Here is a 21017-nt window from a genome sequence, read left to right as displayed (position 1 = left end):
TTTTACTGTTCTTATGTTTATTTGAATTATGAATATGACTTTATTCTAATGTATATTGTGATAAACTCACTGCTGAGTTCAATTGTTTAAACATTTGCTTAGATGCCTAAAACTTTTGCACAGTACTGTACATACAGTTCTATACAAAACCCCTGGTCAAATGATTTTCTAAGCACACTTCCTCTACAGGACAAACACATAGTATTGGTCTGTACATTTTTGTGTACAGCTCCAATTGATTTGGTTTAACATATTACACCAAATTACAGTACAACAAAATACTAAATGTGCTATCACTTTTCCTCAGGCAGCATTTTCTTTTTTTCTTCCCGTTATATTAAATTCAGCAAATAAACAGTAAATGCGTGTTAAAAGGTGCAGGAGTGTGTTCTCTGTAGGGGATGTATAAACGTATTTTCACTTTAAAAACCAACTAAATGCTTTTGACTCCATGGGATAAGACGCAGAGCAAAAGCATGCTGTGATGTGGCTGCAATATGCGCACACAGCCTGTGTTAAACAACACCTCCAGAGAAAGAACCCATCAACGCTGCATCTCTCCATCACTAAATTTCATTCTTTTTGTCTCAAGCCTGTTGACATTTTCATTATTTCACTGTTTATTGTTAGCCCTGTGCCTCATGAGCCAGCATTAATTGGGAGTGGCTACATGGAGTTTGCATGATAAACTGTTATCATGCATAGTAAAATCGTTAAATTCAGGAGCATTGTGAGTGCATTAAGACACTGAGCCTTTGTCAGTACAGTGGCGCTGTATTTCTTGGTTATAAAGCAGTTTTTTTTCTCAAAACATCTTGTAGAATGTTGCATAAAGACAGTTGAATGGGTGATTAAGCATTTTAACCTTAATGTTCATATCTGTCTTGCACCTTTTTGCCTCTTTCATTGTGACCATTTCATCTCTCTTAGAAAAATGCTTGGAGCACATTGCCAGCAGACGTCTTCAGATTTAACCTTGAATCCAGGTCCTGGTCTTGGAATTTGTCATTTGTAACAGGCAGATAAAGGAACTGAATCAGCACTTGTTATTACATACTAACAATTACAAAGTCCAGTACCAGAAACTGGATTCAAGCTTATTTTAAAAACTTTATTGGGAGTGGTTCTTTGTAGATGATTAATAAACTCTTAACAGAGCATCATCAACATATCAGTGAAGTTGTGAAGCCTCTGAATACATTGAAGTAAATATCTTGTAGATGTACTGTTGATACATTATTTACATTAAGTAGATGTATTGTTAATACGTTACTTCCATTACGCAAAACCTAACCCTCACCCTGGCCCTGATCCCAACCCAAAACCTAATCCTAACTCTCATGTTTTTCACGTTACTGAGAGTCCACAGAGTCTTTGTTTCAACTGAAAAGGAGCACTCCAAATAAAAGCATCACTGACATTTGATACTGCATATAATTTGAAATGAGGGAAAGTGTCCTTTAAGATTAGACCTTAGAAGATGCAGGTGGCATTAGCTTTTACTTCTCAGTCATAGCCGAGTAATTCTGTCTAAACCTCCAGCCTTAACCACATGTTAGTCTTGATTTCAGGGAAAGAAAAACTATCCTAAACAATGGTTTTGTTATATTTTGACATCAAAGCGAACATGAAAAAGTCAGTGGGTTGGTGCAAAACGCAATGTAGATGCAACTCACACACAGACAACCTGTAATTAAACATGTAATTACATAAGAACATTTGAACTGCAAAGTATAAAATAAAAGTAATAACACTCAACATGCAATTACCAATAAATTTAAAGTTCATTTTTAAAAACTTAGTAATCAAGATTCCTTTCATGACCACATCACTTCATGAATCTCTGCTAATGTTTGTAACAGCATCAAATGAACGGAGATAAAAGAGAAAACCAGTCAAACACATTTCAAAAGGAATTTTCCCGTGTTTATTCTGATGGGACACTGATTGTCAGTTAAATGAAGTGGTTTACATGCAGAGAATATCTGATAGGCTTTGTAGAACACGAAGACACATTAGCCATATAAAGATAGGTTCAACTCTGAGAGGAAGGCACAGTTTTCTTCAGTATCATCATTCACATGAGTCAACGTAAAACACATTTGCTCATGAATTTTAACCAACTCCAAATGAACCATAAAAAACGCAAGGAATTCGGCTTCAAACTAAAGGAGGTTGGAGACACTTTATCAAACAACACTGTGGACTATAAATCGTCTGGGGAAAATATTAAACGTTCATGGTGACTTCCGCACCATCAGGTACAATACTATATACTGCTACAATGTCCCTCAGGAAAATGAAGTACGAGGGAGCAATATAAGAACACCCAACATGCTAAACCTCCATCTTTGCCTTTGTCCCATATACACTGTAAACGATAAAACTGGGGTGCCATATTTATAAAGACACATCTTCAGCAGGTTAAACACAAGCCCGCAAGGCAGAGTGTGCAAAAGTAGAGCACTGTTGCAATGCCGCAGGTGGCAGCAGTCACGGTTTCGAGGCTGCTTTCCCTTTGCTTTGATCAGGACAGAGAGAGAGAGAGAGAGAGAGAGAGAGAGAGAGAGAGAGAGAGAGAGAGAGCGCACTCTCACAGAGAGCAGCAATCAATTTACAGTATCAAACGGGTCGTCAATGATCAAACGATCAAGTGCGACACAAAAACGCATGAAAGGAACACGAAGAGAATGGTGACAACAACCTAATGAGACAGTGAAGTGTGAACAGCTATGACGCAAATGCTGGACAGGTTCGGTAATTGATTCACGGTGGATCTGAATCCTGAGGTACCAATCGTCTGGTTGAAACCCGATGACAAAAACAATGACAACGACAGGAAAAACAAAACACAAAACCAGTAACTTTAAAAAACAAGAATCACACAGCACTTCAGTTCAAGCTGTTCAAGGTAGGGCTGGACGAAGCTGCCATATATTTGGATCTGATGTATATTCAGACTGAACAGCAACATGACAAAAGCAAGGTAATAAAGCAATAAACCTCCAAAGCAACAATAACATCAACTCAGCTAGATCTTCTACATCGATGGACAACAGACACAAACACATAAAGAGTGTGCTTGGGTAAGCTGTAATAAGGTGCAGTAACTTATACACAAAAAGCTCAGTCTCCGTAGACTAGGCAGACTATTGATGTCCAGCTAGACTGAGCTCAAGCACAAAGGCTTCATTCAAAAAAGTTTTTCAAGCCCCCAGCAGTCTGGTGAGGAGCCAAGACTGCCCTCCAGCTCTGAGCACATCCGTCAGTAATGCCGCAGAGCACACGACTCCATCACTCACAGGTAAGGACACGCAAAGAGCCAGTCAGTTAGGAATGCTGAAAATGCCAGCCATGAAAGACTGATTATCCCTGATTTGCTTTGCCATTTTTCTCTGCTCCTTGCCCATACTGAGGCAGACGTGGATGTCAACGTCATTTGGTAATGAAGAAAAAAAGAAAAAGAAAAAAAAGAAAAGAAAAAGAAAATGAAAGGCCCCTTCTTGGTATGTTTCTTAACTTCTCCTCATCCATGCTTAGCATTAGTATATTTTGTTTTGTAGCTGTGTTTTGGCCAGAAAGAGGAACGTACCGACCTACAGACCTTAACTGGCCTAATAAGGGGACTAAAGTTGACTCAGAAAAAGGCCAAAAGTAAAGTAAAAAAAGTTTTGGATGAGCCAGAAATAAGTCTGACTGCTGTTTGTAAAAGCTTATAAGCAGTGCATAGACTGCAGTGCAAATAAAACTTCCACAAGGTGACCCTTCCAAGCAGAAACTCAATCTACAGTCTGAAAAGACTTTTAAATGACTCCTCTAATGGAGTACTCAACAGAAGTACTGAATTCTTGAAGTTATGATGTAGATTCATAACAAATTTTGGTCCCTTTAACATTAAACCAGGTTAAACTAATCCAAATGCTCAAATGCTACTTAGTGTGTAAAATACTGATGTAACGCTAAACCTGTATGACTTCAATTACAGTAGTAACAAAAAAAAAAACAAAAAAACAATATATCCATGTAAAACACAGGCTCAGTTCTTGCTTTCTGTCAGAATTATATTAGCCGTGACAAACATGAGGCAAAAAGTTGCCCAAAGTACCACAAATGCTACCCAGAATGTGTGCCGAAACGGAGATCTGTGCTTGTTCACAGCATCCCTTCCAACCACAGGCTCTAGGTGGCGCCGACTAAAATACACAAGGCAAGCTGGGATAATGTACTGAATGCCTGTGCCTGCATAGGCTCCAGTGATGCCCACGAGTGCTTCCAGGTCATGAGTACAAAAGGCCACAATTATAGGTGGCACCAAAGTGATGAGGGGAAACACAATGCGGTCCACCACCCAGGGGTAGGTGCCTCCGTCTCGATGGAAGAGCGTCTTCCAGTTGTTGCGTAGTGTGACTGCTATGATGGGGAAGTTAGTACTAATGGTGAACACTGGAAAAAGGCCCAAGAAGTAGCGCAGGAATGCCACACCCAGGACGTCACAGTTATCGGTGAAGTTTAGTGTGTACATGTCTCGCAACAGCGAACTATCGAAACAGAAGATGGCCGTGAAGGACAGCAGGCTGTAGAAGCCCAGGATGAGCACATAGTCAGCCAGTAGCAGTGCACCCACCCGCCGCTTTTCTGAGATGGGCGTTATCAGAGAGGGCAGGGAGTGCTGGCACATGAAGGAGTAGACACACACACCGAAAAGATTGGGCACTCCCGAGAGCTGCGCCACTTGAGGGTGGCCCTCGCCATGTCCTTTGCCAATGCGGATCAGTGCCAGAATAATCATCATGGTGAAAGCTGAGAGACAAAGACAGAGAGACAGAGACAGAGACAGAGACAGAGAGAGAGAGAGAGAGAGAGAGAGAGAGAGAGAGAGAGAGAGAGAGAGAGAGAGAGAGAGAGTCAGTTATGTTACATTACATTAATTACATTACATTAATTATGACTTACATAAAAGCACCAACAGCACAGCATTGTGAAAATTTCTGTGCGATTCAACTGTTGAGATGAAAGCAAAATCATTCAGAGTGGTTTGATATAAAACACTCCTTTCCACAGAAACTTAGAGTCAGAATTCTTTTTCAATGGTGGAGGAAATAGAGGTTGCCATGACTACAATGCAAATATAGATCTTATTTACCATGCTAAATGATCTTTGAACCTACACGTGTATTCTGAGTTTCTGTATGTAATGTTTATTGTGGTGAAATAGTGGTATGTCTAAAAAGTTTATTTTTGGGTCTATTTTGCCTTACAACTCAACTTTTGCCTTCCCAAAATTAACTCAGTCTTGAATGGTCTTTCCATTTCCGTTAAAAATAAATAAAAATTTGTTAAATATTTAATTGTTTTAAATGTCGGTAAAAGAAAATGTGATTGAATCTAATGTGAAACACTAACACTATTTGTACTACACTATGTGAAACACTAACAGACTATTTTCAGCTGACTATAAGTTGGGCATGTAGCTAACAGACTTTGAGTAGTCAACATTCAAAAGGTAATAGAATCCAAAGCAAAATGTGTGTTACCTGAAAGTCTATTTCAGATGTCTACGTTTAATCTAGAGAGGTAAAAAAAAGCTACATATAAAGTGCATTACATTGCTGCTGCATAGAACATTGCTTTGCTGGCACATGCTTATGATTTTCTGGCTTTTCGTGTAAACAATATATACTGTACACTATACTCACTATACTACACTAGCTGCAGCTATTGTTGAGCTCTCCATCAAAGCACAAGGCAACACCCTCTACCATGCTCTCTCTTAAGACAGCCAATAAAAGCAGTGGTCATCAGCATATAAAATCAACACCCAGAATTTGACCTTTTCTTCACAGAAGGATAAAAAGACATGGTAAAAGACAGCCTGAATTAAAGTAATATGTTTTATACTCTTTACTGTGGTCAAACACTACTACAATTGTTGTATATTTTATCATTATACTTTAAAATGTAGGAAACTTTATTGTTGTGCACAAAGTTTAGCTTTCTGGAAAGAAAAGCACATCCTTTCCATCACATTTGTTGACTTTGGGGAAAAAAAGGAAGTAGAAATAAGTAAAAAAAAATGATGTAGACTGGACCTTTTTGAAAATGACAAAATGACAAAAATGACAAAATGACAAAAAATAAACAGAAATTATATTTAAATAGTATAGCAAAAACAACAGTCATAACTTTCAAACTTTTTAAACTAAAAACCTGTTTAACGCAATTCAAATATGTTGTTTCCTAAATATGACTGATCTCTATTCTTGCAATATATGACTCTCCTTAAGGTTAGATGCAAAGGTGCACTTAAAAGTCCATGCTTCGATAATGGTCAAAATCTGTTAATTGAACATAGTACATAGAGTACAAAGCCCTTGTCACCACTTTCTTCTCAACATCTTATACAGTAAAAAAAAAAAAAAAAAACAGAAAACAAACAAACAAAAAAAACCCAGCAAATTACATCAAATAAACTTGAAGTGGAGATGCTCTCCAAGGCTGACTTGACCAGGTGGAGCAGTTTAGGCTCTAATGGTCTGGTAAAGAAAGCTAGTAGAATGGACTGACAGCACTCCCAGAAAACATGTCACCGGCATGGACAACAAGGTAGACAGATTTGTTGGTCTACAAAAAACATGCAACTTAAATCTGTCCATGCAACGTGACTGCAAGTCAGTTAAAGAGCACAAGTAATAAAAGTTACATGGCTCAGCTGAGGAAAAAAAAACAAACAAACAAAAAAAAAAAACCCAAAACAAAACAAAAAAAAAAAACCACACTTGTGTTGCTCAGCATGGGGCCCATCCACATCAACCAGTCAACCCTAAAAGAAGTAAACTGCTGAAGCAAACCCTACCCTAGCCTCCAGCAGCGAGCATTTCGAATCGATAGGCGTGAATGCATCATTCGTGACTGCCAGGGTGGCTGAATCTCTAAGGGACGCCAAAGCAGGCTTGGCATTCCTGTTATGGAGTGTTGAGTCCGGGCTGTCTCCTCACCTCTCCCTGCTCAATCACACCATTACAGCGGGAATTAGTCACAGCCCTCCTCCTCCATCTCCTCCTCCTCCTCCTCCTGTGCTGACCCTGACTTCTTTAGGATGCGTGCTGCATCGCCTGCCTAGGCAGGGAGGGGACGGGAACTCTTGTTGTCCTTGCAGGAGATATCTCGCAATGCATCTGGGCCCAATCAGCAGCAGAAGCAAACCATCATTGTTGACAGGGAAAATGGATTAGGTCCTTCCTGGTGGCTTTGCGGATGAGGTAAACTGATGCGTAATTAATCTGAGGGAATATGCCATGTAGGTGTCCCCACAACATGAGCTCTGACCAAGGGGGCCTCATTAGCGTAAAGACTGTCCAGTTACATGAATGTCAAATGTCCTTAAGGTTTGGGTTGCAGCAGACAAAGGTGAAGTATTTCACTGGCTTTAAAAAAACAGTGTCTGGGAAATGTGTGCTGTGTCTATTAATCAGAAGCTGTGTGCTCCTGCTGTAGCACTTTAATGTATGTCAGGGGAATAAAATGATTCACTCCAATTACGAGGACAAAATGTACCCTGGAAAGAAACGAGAGTAATGTGAACAATGTTACGGCATGAGGGGCGAGAAAGTGTAGAAATAGATGAGGAGCATGCCACCTCCTTCTCACCAAGAAACATGCAAATGCCAATGCCCTCATTTGAATAACATGAATCAGTAGCCCATTTAGGATTAATCTAAAAGTTAAAGAGAGAAAAAAAACTGCATGAATATAAATAGGCATACGCAGCATTTTACAGGCCAGGATTCCTTCCACAAGAAAATATCTGTCTGTATAAATGAATTGTCAATTGTAGATTGACGATTAGATTATGAAAAAAGCTCCTGAGGTCAGCACAAGAACCACAAAGTGCATCACCAGTGTAAGGCCCTACTCAAAACCATTTTTTTGCCTAATAAATTAAATGACATCATCTCAGTTTTTCATAAAAGTATCAGACCAAAACCTCAGACCTCAAATTTCAAAAATTTGAAACAGGTGACAATTTTAGAAACCTGTCTTCTGTAGTGAAGTCTTATGGCATCAATCCTAGGAGAACATTTCATTTATTTCTAGTGCACACTGAGGCTAAAATACAGACATTAAGCAACAATGCAACGACAAGTTATGTATTATATTCAAAGACCTCTCCTTTGAGACCCCATATTTTACTGGTTCTGTACGTTGTGCTTGGACCCCGATCACCACTTTCGATGTAAAAAGTCTACAAAAATAAAAATGTAATTCATTTTTAATCAACAGCGTGGATCTAATTCAATTAATCCACAGAAAAAACGTATTCTACATCAATTTCAGACAAAAACTAAATAGAAGCTGTCTTAACCCTTTATTGCATACTACACTAAAACTACTAAAGAACACTAAATATAATAATGAAATCAGCTTCACTGCTGACCAAACGTGGTTACTTTTTCACAGTTCAGCAATGTTCTCTTAATACTGATTCTATTTGGGAGTTGGCTGAACAACGACCATTAACTGCTGCTGTGCAAATATCACAGAAAGGACTTAAGTTTGTGTATGTATATATATATATATATATATATATATATATATATATATATATATATATATATATATATATATATATAAAATGTCCACAATGGCTCGATTGGTGGGTTAACATCATGGTCTACTATATCCCATTCTTACTGCAGGATTTCAGCATTTGCAGTACAATGCCAACACTTATCGCTTTGACACAGCGCAAAAAGAAACGCGGTGTGACAGTGGAAGAAAGTTAAATGAGCGCAGCCGACATGATAATGTTATCCGCAGTGGGACCAACCTCTAAACGTCCTGTGCTGAGCTGCAGTGTTTTCCATTTGCCACTGGACATGCCGTCATATTGACGCAATGTAATTATCCACAGCCTGACTTGGTTAAGACATATAACACAACGTCCCCCACAGAAGCTTCTGAAGAGTACACACAGAAGCTTCATGATGACTGTGTCCTTTAGGTAACATGGTAAAACACTATACTGGAATTCACATTATAAACTTATAATGTGAGATTATAAAAGTCAAAAGACCACACTCTGTAATTCTATAAATCTATCATTATTTCTTTTGCCCATTCTTTACTTTTATGCACCCCACTGCCACTTTTACTCTCCCATTCTTCCAGTCCCAAAACAAATAAGTTACAGCTGTGTCCTCCCATCAAAAACTGTTTCCAAAAGGAGTCATAATGTAGTGGTAACACTCACACAAGCAAAACCCAAACACACCTTAGCACCCACACAAAAATTTCTCATGTGCATCTAAAATGGCTGAAGTAGATATTTATGAAATATTCCATTTGCATAAGAAAGGGGAAAGTCTAAAATGATTCAAAACAGGAAGAAATCGGACTATAGGACTCCTAACAACTATGTAAGATCTAATAGACCACCAAACTGTCACCATTAGATAAACAGTACTTAAGACATTTCATTAAGATTAAGTGACACTTATTAATCCCACAATGGGGAAATTTCACCTCCGCATTTAACCCATTCATGAAGTGAAACACTACATACACTCTAGTGAGCACGCTTGCCCAGAGCGGTGGGCAGCCCAATCCGCAGCGCCCGGGGAGCAGTTGGGGGTTAGGTGTCTTGCTCAAGGACACCTCAGTCACGTGCTGTCGGCTCTGGGGATCGAACCGGCGACCTTCCGGTCACGAGGCTGGTTCCCTAACCTAAAGCCCATGAATGCAACTTGAGTGAGAGAGAGAAGAAAATTAAGCTCCACTGTCCATGCTTTCACTGTGAGAGGCCATTACTGAGAAAAGGAATAAGACAAAAAAAAAAAAAAAAAAAAAAAAAAGAACAAAATGCGCACTAGAACGCAAACTGGACATCTATAAATGTGGAGTTGGACCCAGACTGAACTTTAAAAGTGTAAAATGGCCCTTCAAATTTCTTTGAAAACCTACAAGCATGTCTCTCAAAAAGAACTGAAGCTGTAATAAGGTAACAAAAGTTGGACAAAGTAAACACTAAAAATATTTTATATTGTAACACTGTAAATTTCTCTTAAATGTTTTGATGCTGATAAATAACTCAATGGCCATTTTGACTGTAAATTAAACAAATACAAGGATGGTCAACTTTGCACAGTACTGTATACATATTTAAAACCCAGGCTCTATAGACAGCCATGGATATCCTGAGTAAAGAACTGCTCCAGCAGCAGAGAGCACACACTCTGACAGAGCACAAGCAAAGCTGAGACTTATTACTGCTGTAATAATAGAGGCAGACTAAAGAGCAAGCGAGTTGCAGAATCAAGGGCACATTTAATCCAAATACTTCTGACATGCCACGCCACCACACGGCATGCCACATCCACTGTATGGATGCTTAACCTTCAGCGCAGAGAGCTCTATTGTTTAGGGTTGAAATGTGATTCTGTCTAGGTACACATGGTCAAGTGATTCATCACACAGCCTCAATGCCCCCCATGCGAGTTTGTTGACAAGCGGAGAAAATGCCACTGGTATTTATGTCTTCAAGTCTTATTCATCTTGATATGTCTGTATCTGACACCAGTGCTGGCGGCCAGGTCTGAACTGCTAACCCTAGGTGCCATAAAGTTCTGCCCTCTCTGGGCCAGACAGCCAGACACAAAAGCAAGCAATTCGGCCACTGTCTGTGGTGGGAAAGCAAAAAGTAAAGGGCCACAGCGCAGTGCTCACACCGGTATTGAGAGCACAGGGTCATCAGAATTCCTCAGGCATCAACAGAAACAATGTGAAGGGCAACACAATGGGATTTTAGAAATGTTTGTGGTGTTTTCAGGCGTGAACCTCACCTGGTGTGGCACTGGTGGGGCAGAATGACATTGGGTGAAGTTCTGTAACTTAGGTTCCATTGGAAACAAAAGGGAAGCCTTGGGGAGATTAGAACTGACCTGTAGGATTGCGAATAGGGCACGCAGCCAGGACTAAGCTAAAAGGATTACTCTGGCAGCTGTTCTACGCTTAGGTAGCCCTCTATCTTAATGAGCAGCACAGGGGAGCTCTGCTGGGAGACGTGAGAGGGGAGTTAAAAGACGCATTCTAATTCCCAACCAGTCTGAAAACTACGGTGGAAGTGAGTGTTAATTCCATTCCGTTCTAAAAGTAAGCTTTTCATCTGTCTTTCTTTTAGCACTTGTCTCTTTCATTCAGGAGACCAACTCTACTTAACGGGTAATGTGACTTTAAAAATGAGATTCCACAACTACCACTTTTCAAAGAGCAAGTGCACAACAATCCAGTGTTTTTCCCATTGATATAATAGTGTATAGCAAAGAAAAGCTGGTTTCCTCTGGAAAAGCAGTGTCTAGCTGTGGTCTTCTAGCATCTAGTCACAGTCCTATGTCAAAAAACCTTAAAAATTCTACTGAAATACGCTGCTATAAACCTGAAATAGGAAATGATGAAACACAAGATTTGACGAGGAAAGCAGTGAAAGCTCCCCCTTCTGGATGTTGGCATGCACAACAATACAGGTAGATTCAAAGTGTCTACCACTAAAAAAGACAAATAAAATCTATTAGATTAGAGTGGTGGACAACCCTATCCGCAGCACCCAGGGAGCAGGTGCCTTGCTCAAGGGCACCTCAGTCATGTACAGTCGGCTCAGGGAATCAAACCGGTGACCTTCTGCTCACAAGGCTGGCTCCCTAACCTTCAGCCCACAACTGACCTATGACAGGGAAACACTGAAGATTCCACACCCAGCTATCAGATGTCTTTAATCATGCAATATTTAAATCAGGATAGTATTGCACTGGTGTGTTTCCTTAATGAAACATCTTGCACTCCAGTTGCACGGCGCTCCAGGCATTACAAGTTACAGAGAAAGAAAAGACAACTAGTTATGTATGGTTTGCTTTGAGCCCACAGCTGAAGCGCAGTTCAAAATTTCAGTCACGTAGTTCAGGGAGAACTACGAATTGTTCCTCATAGGGGACTGAAGGCATTTCAAATTTTGTGTCTGTAAGGCAATGCTTGATCGCAGATACCTAAAAACAGCCCACATAATGTTAAACTGTGAAGACATTCAAGCTGGCCTCACAAATTCACAAACATGGTTGTGCATGTCTTTTCCATGTACAAAGATACAAGATGCATTTTAATGCCAAGTGTAAACAGCAAGCAAGTTGCTAAAATGAACATGACACACACTGCGATATAATCAGCGTTTTTGAAAAAGACCTGGTAATGCATTTGTCTACAGCACAACATAGGCTCAAATGCAGAAGACTTTTTCTCTGAAGGACACAGCCTTTGACATTCCTGTTGAATTCTGTCAGTAACCCTAGCATCACTCTTTCTGTAATTCAACCTTAAGCCATAGAAGAAAATCTTAAACTTGATCGAGCCGCCTACCTCACAAGACCACAAGTTAAGATGATTAACTGTTCTTTAACAGTAGGTCCAACATCTCTGCCAGCAGCCAGGGCTTGAGTGGAGAACAGCAAGTGCCGACTACATTAAGCAGGTGTCAAACGGCCACAGATCACGTCCATGAACCTAACATAAGTCCTTCCATATGCAGTTAATTTATGGATCACAAACAGAAATTGCAAAGACCTTGAGAAGAATGCTTTAACAACCCCCTAGGGAGAGTGGTGCTGCTGTATTTCCAGTACTTGCAAACAAAAAGACTGACGTTAAGCTGAGGCTAATGGGCACTTCTACAGCTTCAAGGACCAATAAACTTCTGTGTGAAGTCATCTTGGCCCATTTTCTTTGTGATGGGGCTTCCTGATTGCATTGACTAGCAATAAACTTGTAGAAGGTAGGAATGCCTGAAACACCAACACTTTTATTAGAAAGGCCTTACTTCATATGATGAATTCATAGGATTGCTAATTGCATGATTTTCGTCTTTAGTTTAGTACTGGTCTTTATCTGTATTCACAAAACCAGCCTTTTTAATTTATGGACCACAACCAGAAATTGCAAAGCCCTTGTGAAGAATGATTTCCCATCCTCTAAGAAGAGTGCTGCATCATTTCCAGTGCTTGCAAACTTCGTTCTGTGGGAGTAAAATGCCAACAAAGCTAATACAAGATACAAACTTGACTACATGTTAATTGGGTTCATGTTTTCTGAAAAAATGTCTTAGCTGCTCAGAGGAGTAAAAGTAAGTTCTTTCTGCACACATTAACAAAAAGACAAATGCTTAAGTTTCTTGAATAATTTGTTGTATACTTTAGTAAATACAAATAGTTTTTGCAGGATTGACAAAATTGACTTGTGACAACTTATTATACTTAAATATCTCATGACTTGACTTGTGCTTCACTGACTGATGATTTTAGCCAAAGAAAAAACTATGAATTAAACTAATGGATGATATAGATACTGAAGTAAATTTATGCTACTACCTTTGCAAGTGCAGTCACTGCCACAATGCAAAATGTTCTCATTTTTCTTTTCTTTTTTTTTTTGCTAGTACTCTCATTTTTTCATCATTATTTTATTTTTTTAAATAAGTGAAGTATCTGCAATAAATGCCAAGCACTTCTTCGACTTTCCAGTCCAACTTACCCCTTTGGATAAAGGTATAGTGCCTAAACATGAGTAGTATTCCAAAGTGGCAGGACAGTTAAACTCGCTCTAGTCTTGCAGCTAGTTATGGTCCTGAGGTTTGTGAACACTGCCTGGAGGAGGAAATCAGAAAAGGTTAACAGCAGTAATCACTCTAATGCTGTTCTTCATACAACTCCAGCGGCATCAGGTCCAATACAGCTTCAAATAACAAGTCTTATATTATATAAAACCATTAGTCTGAAGGACAGAACCAAAGAACTACATGCAATAAATGCAGTGTTTAAAGGCAAGAGACAAAACTAGCAATAACTAATTTAGTTTTAGTTGAAGTATTGTGTGAAACACCCACTCAATCCTGATCAGGATTTGCCCACCCCCTCCCCATTTTAATATATATACACGTTTGAAATATTGTATAGCATGATTTTTAAGAAATCTGACTTTGGTTAATGCCCATCAAGCCTCAAATCTTTGTGATCACTGAGATTAATATTTACAATATACTTGACAGCCCCTTTAAGAAATTCCTAATTGTGCCTTTGGCCACAGCAAAAAAAAAAATCTGTCAAACAATTAGAAACTTTGCGAGACAGCAGCCCTGTTTTTTCAGATATTGGAGAGTAAAATTTTTTCTCTAGTGAACTGCTTTAGTTTTATGAACACACACAAAAAAAAATTTAAATCTGACTGTCCCGGGGGTGCCTGAAGTAATTCCATCCATGAAGCGAATCAGTCCATGTCTAACAAACGATTGTACAATGATCAAATGAGAAGATAAAATCTATCAGTGTAATTATCTGTAGAAGATAAAATAAAATAACTGAAGGACACGTTTGTAGCTGACTAACTGCTCCTGAGAGCTGCTTCCACAGGGTTTTTAGATTTTTTTCCAGCCATTGCCTCCCACCGACCATCAGTGACAAAGATGCTGGGAAAGACAGCTCAGGAAACAAGACAGCAGCGAAATCAACATCAACAGCCGTGATTAAAGGCTTAGTTACCATCTATTGAGCTGCAATTGATCGAGCTGTACAGCACTGCAGACATCTAAACGTTTCCCCCTTAATCAGCCCACATTTTATTGTCTAAAAGAAATCAAAGTTTAGAGGGGAACTCATTAAGGGGTGGAAATTAGGCATCAATACTAAGCCAGAGCAGGAAAGTACAAGATTGAAGACTCCTCTTTCTGGGCATCTATACACCTAAAGGTTCTCTTCTATGGCAGAATCCCTACCACTGAAAGGCAAGGCTATTTCACCTCAAAGTTTGATCTAAAGGCGAAGGGAAAAGAGAAAGCAGTTTTTGAAGCGTGTAAAGCAAACGCACATTTCTCTTCAATACTCAGCAGTCAGTGGAGACTGCAAGCGCACTGCTCCGCTGAATAAGAATGACTAATACATTTTCCTTTAGGCTCGATTTCTCCGGGCTGAATCATTGCTTAGAGGTATTCATTAAGGCACAGCTATATTTCAGGGCACCCTGAAGCTATAGTGAGTCACTCTGCTGGTCAATGGTATGTTGACCACAATAGTGTAGAGTATGTCTAGCAAATACTCAAAGGAGCCATATACGACATTTTGCTTGCGTTTTATTATTTATTTTATTTATTTTTTTTTAAGTACACTTACAATGTTTTATATACCAAAACCACAGCGGCATTTATTTTTACCTGACCATTTTCCAACCTCTATGCCCTGGAATTATACAGGTAGTTGAATTATTGTTACTGTGCCTCATTCAAAAAGCTCTCCAGGCTGAAATGCTGACCAAACTAATGCGTTTCGAACTGAAGTCCTTAAAAAAAAAAAAATCACTTTCAGAGATCTGGATCCTTGTAACGTCTTCAATGAGATTTTTGCATGAGTCAAGAAAAGTGTGATGTTAATCTTTTGCCACATGAATCTTCCACTACAATACATAATATATACATATACATAAAATATGCATAAATCACAAACATTCATTCATTAAAAATGGGCTGTAGTTTAGTTTCTGAATATGGACTATCAGACTGAAACTGCACATCAAGGCAAAGAAACTTTGGTTTTCCATGTATAGTATTTATGGATGTCAGCAAAATACTTCAAACGAATGGCTGAAATGCCTTACATTAAAATGTTAACATTTCCACTTTCAGTCTATTTCAGCAGTGCCCAATGCACTAGTCGTGAGCTAGTTTGTTGGCCCCAAGCCAACTAGTCACTAGTCGGGGTCAACAACACGATACAATGCGATGTGTTACTGTACCCCTAGACTTTTAACATTCATAATCCATGCTAAAACTTTTAGAATGGCTTCCCGTGCACTTTGAATAGATCTCAGACACTTCCTACGAGGTTACCAACAGCAAGGCCTTTATTATTAAATAATATGACTTCTATATGTTCAGGCAAGTCACAAAAAACAGCTACTAAACACACAGAAGAACATGCTACTGTGTGCAAATGCAGATGCCCTGTAGTGTAGTAGGCTAAAAAACAGTTCATGTTTATACACATAAAAGACTCGACTCAGTGTGCAGAGGAGGTTATTTACACATTTTACTGGTCTAGAATGCACAAATCCATGGCCTGTGGGATTTTATAAAAAAGTCAAAATTAAGATATTTAATAAATTAAAAAAAAAAAAGAAGAAGAAGTAGAAGAAGCATGTGTTACTTTTCAGACAATCAATTCATGTCTTGAGACTGAGAGTCACTGGTTTACACCATTTGGAGACAAAAGTAGTGTTTACTGCAGGTAGGTTATGTTCTTGAAAAAGAAGGTACAGCCACATGCAAACATCTAAATACCCCCCGTCAAATAATTTCTTAATGTATTTTACAAGTGAAAATAAGTTTACACGTCCTCTACAGGGAACACATTGCTGACAGCCCTAATCAATAATCTGACAGCCCTAATCAATAATCTGACAGCCCTAATCAACAGTATTTCTATGTGGAGGTTTGCGAAAGGTACCGAGAGCCATACACAGAGCAAAGATTCTTCAATTTTCACGTTAATGTACACTAAATTCTCCCCACAGACAGACTCATGACATGCAGAGTTATAGGCCTGACCCATGTGTTTGATTTTTGCAGTCTTTGTTTTCCAAGCCTTGAGCATCCACATGCCAGGGCTGTAACAGTAATAAATGGCCTTCTCAATGCCCTGAACTTTTCTCCAGGGATGCAGGGTTGATTAATCCCCAGCCAGCAATCAAGAGCCCCTCGCTTGTCCCTCTCCACTCACACTACTCAATATCAATTAAAACTGCATGTCTCTACTCACTTCCACCTCGCTTGATATTCCACTGCTACAGTTGAAAGCTAGTAATTATCCCTCTTTTTGCACAGCAATGAGGAACAATGGTGGACCTGACCAATGCAGAGACACAAAACAAACTGCATTTCTGCTGAATAAACAACTTATTTCACAAAATCTAAACGGCCAGTACCTTGCAGGATAGTAACAAAAGAGAAGTCTTGAGGTCGGAGAGCATTAGCCTTTAAAATTCCCCAGAGAAGTCTCTGAAGAAAAGGTGTTAAAAAGGAAAAGATAAAGCTTTGTGCATTATGTAGACAATGGTTGGAGAAAAATTATTCACTCTCCAGTCCATTCAAAAAAATTTAAGTTGCAAATATGTCTTGTTATGTAATTTGATGTCAAGAAAAACAGAATGTTTATGTATGTTCAACTTACAGACATTTAGGTCTGCACATTTACACTGAAGTTACAAAGAGAGCTTTAGAATTAACTGCTTTTTGACTGCAGCACAACACAGGACAGAGATCATTTACATATATCTGTCTCTTTCAATGTGATTGTGACTGGTTCTTTGGTGGGAGAGTTGATCATCAGTTTTTTTTTTTATTGGGCAATAGGTGAGGTCACAGTAGAATAGCAAGGCCAACAACGTGCACACCAAGGCTTAAATTCAGGGTAGCTTCCTCGATGAGCTTTTTAATCTGCACCCTACTTAGCACTTCTCCGACATGGATATGGCCATGGTTTCTTCCGTCGGGCATTACAGGTGACTGGAGATGTACACAAGGGGCTTTCAGCTTGTCCTGCTGTCTGCTGTGAGTAATGACTAAGACCACTGAGGGTCATAAGAGAAAAAAAACAGTCTGCCCAAGCCACATAAAAGGCAAAAAGGGAAGTAAAAGGTGCTTGACATCCAGTGTCTGCCAACTCTTACAGGGTAGTGAAATGTAAGTACCCAAGAGCTTGGCCTGAAAAGTAAGTAGAATCCCAAAACAAAGGTGCTTATGAATAAATCTGCATTTGTTTTGACAGCAAGTGTTGTAAGGTTGGGCAAACTTCATAGAACACTGACAAAAAGGTCAGATATGACAATGCATTTGCTAGCATTAGCCTGATTATACAACAATGACAAAACTACAAAATTTGTCTCTACAAAACACATTTTATTTGAAATTTCCATATTTAGAAAATACAATTTCTCTTAATGGTCTAAATGGCATTCCAAATTCTTGGGAAATTTTGCTGACGTCCTGTTAAGCTCATCCAACCTTGCAACAGTTGTTATGAAAGAATGCATTTGTGGATTGAGCATAAACAGTTTAAATAGTAGAGTCATTAGATTACACCTAAACAAACAGTTATCCTGCCAAAGCAGAGGTATATTACTGGTATTTTATAGCGGTAAATGAAATTGACACCTAGTCAGGGATCTGCTTTTTGCAAGTAAAGTAAAAGACCCTTGTGGCGCTAGCATATGGTTAAAAAGGACAGCACACATTTCATTAGCAAGATACCAACTTGGGATCCTGTAATCAAGATTTTTCTGGCAGACATTATAACAGTTTAAAATGTTTTGCTAATCTAATATTAAATTATTAATGTTTTAACTACTATTATCTAGTCAATAAATCCCCCAGCCTTGATAAATTCCATGAGTTAAGGGACAATACAATAGACAAATGATCAACAGTAGATAATGAGAAAGAAGCTGGCTAGCACTGTGAAAAGCAATTCAGAGACCATTATCTTGCTGTTGAGTAGCAACACCCTATTCGTGCAAAATGAGAAAATTCAACTCTGGGCAACCATTCTCCCCTAATGTGTCTTTCAAGACTGTTCAGAGTGGAAACATACATAATCTAAGAGCCCCAGGTCAATGGTAATGTTGGACTTGTAAAACATGAGATAGTTCACAAGAGCTCAACTTGTGCTTCAGGGGAACAGCTATAAACGACAAACCTGAAGTTTTTTTTTAGTTCAGATGGATAACGGAGCACAAACAAGCTCAGGAGAAATAATAGGAGGAAAGATTATTTAGTTTCTGTAATCCCTGAACCTTGCATTCTTCTTTCAGCTCAAATATTATTAGACACTTTAAAGCCCTATGAACATCTTCAGGAACAACACACTTCAAAGTGTGAAGAACCATTTTTAAAATTTAAAGAACGTCCACATTATGTTAACATTCTATACCAATTAAAAGGTGATGATTGCTATATGGTCGTTTGCTTGGACAAAAAGTTCTAGGAAAAATCATGAACCGGTGTAAGCAATGCACATTGGGTTCTTTAACCCTATTGAACCAAACACTGCGCCGGTGATTGATTCTGAGAATTTGTTGACGGCCCACAATCTGCCATGAGAGGAGTTGAGACAAGTCCATAAAAGAACAAATCAGTGTGTAGAATCAGAGCTTTGTGTGCTGCTACCCATCACTTCACAAAAGATGTACAAACCTTCCTTTATTGTTGCATGTTGGATTTATTTTCAGAATGTGCGTGTGTCCTCACTTAGACTGCAATTCTCATTGTAGTATAAGTATTTAGTAGTATAATGCTATTATATATTATTATTTTTGCTTTGCTTAATCAGAGTGACTGATGTGTTACTTCTATTCATACATTTCTTGTTCAAACACGTAACCAAAAAAAAAATAAAAATGGATGTTCGGTCATATTCTTTACAAACAAATTAAACGCCACAGCAATGAAAAATCATGGTATTAACAGAAAATGCATATTAAATGATATAAATCGCCATGTCAGCCTTAAACAGTTTAACTTTATACAAGAGGTCTAAAGTGGTTCTTCACAGAAACCATTCACTGAAAAGTTCTTTCGGGAGTTCTAGGATAACACTTGAAGAACCCTTTTGGCGCCTTTATTTTATGGACTGTATGATTATTGGAACTGCGCTTAGGACATTTTCTTTTAGAAGCAATAAAACGGAATCTCCTTGCTGCTTGACAGTGGGATGAAAGACAAAACCTAATCTTACAAGAGCCCTCCAACTCTCAAGGTTACAGTAATCACACAATGACATAGGACAAAATCAATTGTTTACAACATTAGCAGCTAGGTATGCAATAAGGGTGTCTCTAATTGGTCTTTACGTTCTTGCACAGAAGATAAATATTTGATTACTCATTAATGATGCATGAAGTCTGTACTCCTCCGAGATCAAATTTTAAGTGTTGTCTAAAACCTATGGCAACGACAGCCACTTCATCCCCCTGGTTCTTGTTCCCCAAGAGGTCTAAAGGCTGGCAATCCATCCAAGGCAGCTGCACAGCCTGTCTTGGTGGTGCGGCCGAGGAAGGAGTGCTGTTGCAGCAGCCATTTTGAATCATTAGCTTGTGCAGCACTAAGGGCTGCCTTTGTGACATGGATAATCAATCACAGGCAGAGGCAAAGCAGGGAGGGAAAGCCAGAACCAGACGAATAGCAGGGAAATCTATGAAGCTAAAGAATGACCTATGAAGGTTTTTTTTTTTTTGCATCAGGTTAAATTTTCTCATCCATGTTTTATGTTTACATTTACATGTGCACACATGGGAGCCATGATTTAGTGCTGCTGTACTTTGAGCGGCGGTTGAAGACGGGCGTTTATTTTGGCAGCATCACTTGGTGAGTGACGGTCCAATCAGGCCTGAGATAGGCTGTCAGGGATGTCAAGCTGAAGAATGAGAGGAGATGGAGGCAGAGACACAGACCAGGATGTACGAGTGATGGTGAGGACAAGGACTGCACCGCAGCTCCTCGTTAGAAAGAGGGAGCAAGAATAAAAGTGACTAAATGTAAGCACCTTCAACTGGCAGGTTACGTCACAGAAGGAAAAATGTAAACTGGCCAAAGAGACAAAGACAATTTGGGAGGAAAAAGAGGGCAGAACAGAGAAGGGAAAGTGATCTTTTGAATGTTAGTGAGGAAATATGAAAACAAAACATGCAAGAGTACCAAAGAAGAACCTCTTTAGCAAATAGGTTCTTAATATGAAGAGTACATTTTTCCTCATAGCATCACAAATTTTTTCTTTGGTTCTTGACAATGAGATGTAATGCATTCAGCAATACATTTTTTGAAACATGGGGGAAAAAAAGAGGTATCAAACACATATTTGATAAACAGCCTCACCATCAAAGTGGTGAAAAAACTTCTTAAATGACATTGAGAAAAAGGGACTGGTAGAAAATAACATTAA

General features: G+C 39.0%; 1 protein-coding gene across 3 annotated transcripts in view; it reads right to left on the bottom strand.

Moving 5' to 3' along the window:
- Positions 1–1900: 1900 nt before the first annotated feature.
- The window catches only part of tmem104 (transmembrane protein 104), an 86217-nt gene continuing 67100 nt past the window's right edge, over positions 1901–21017 (bottom strand). For all 3 annotated transcript variants that reach the window (XM_017705896.2, XM_017705894.2, XM_017705895.1), the window contains exon 10: positions 1901–4800. In XM_017705896.2, coding sequence (XP_017561385.1) covers positions 4037–4800 — 764 coding nt within the window. In that variant the 3' untranslated portion in view covers positions 1901–4036. The remainder of the gene's footprint in view (positions 4801–21017) is intronic.

Source organism: Pygocentrus nattereri, chromosome 14 (genome assembly GCF_015220715.1).
Source record: "Pygocentrus nattereri isolate fPygNat1 chromosome 14, fPygNat1.pri, whole genome shotgun sequence".
NCBI lineage: Eukaryota > Metazoa > Chordata > Actinopteri > Characiformes > Serrasalmidae > Pygocentrus > Pygocentrus nattereri.
Note: the sequence above shows the minus strand (reverse complement) of the source record. Positions and strands in the feature narration are given on the sequence as shown.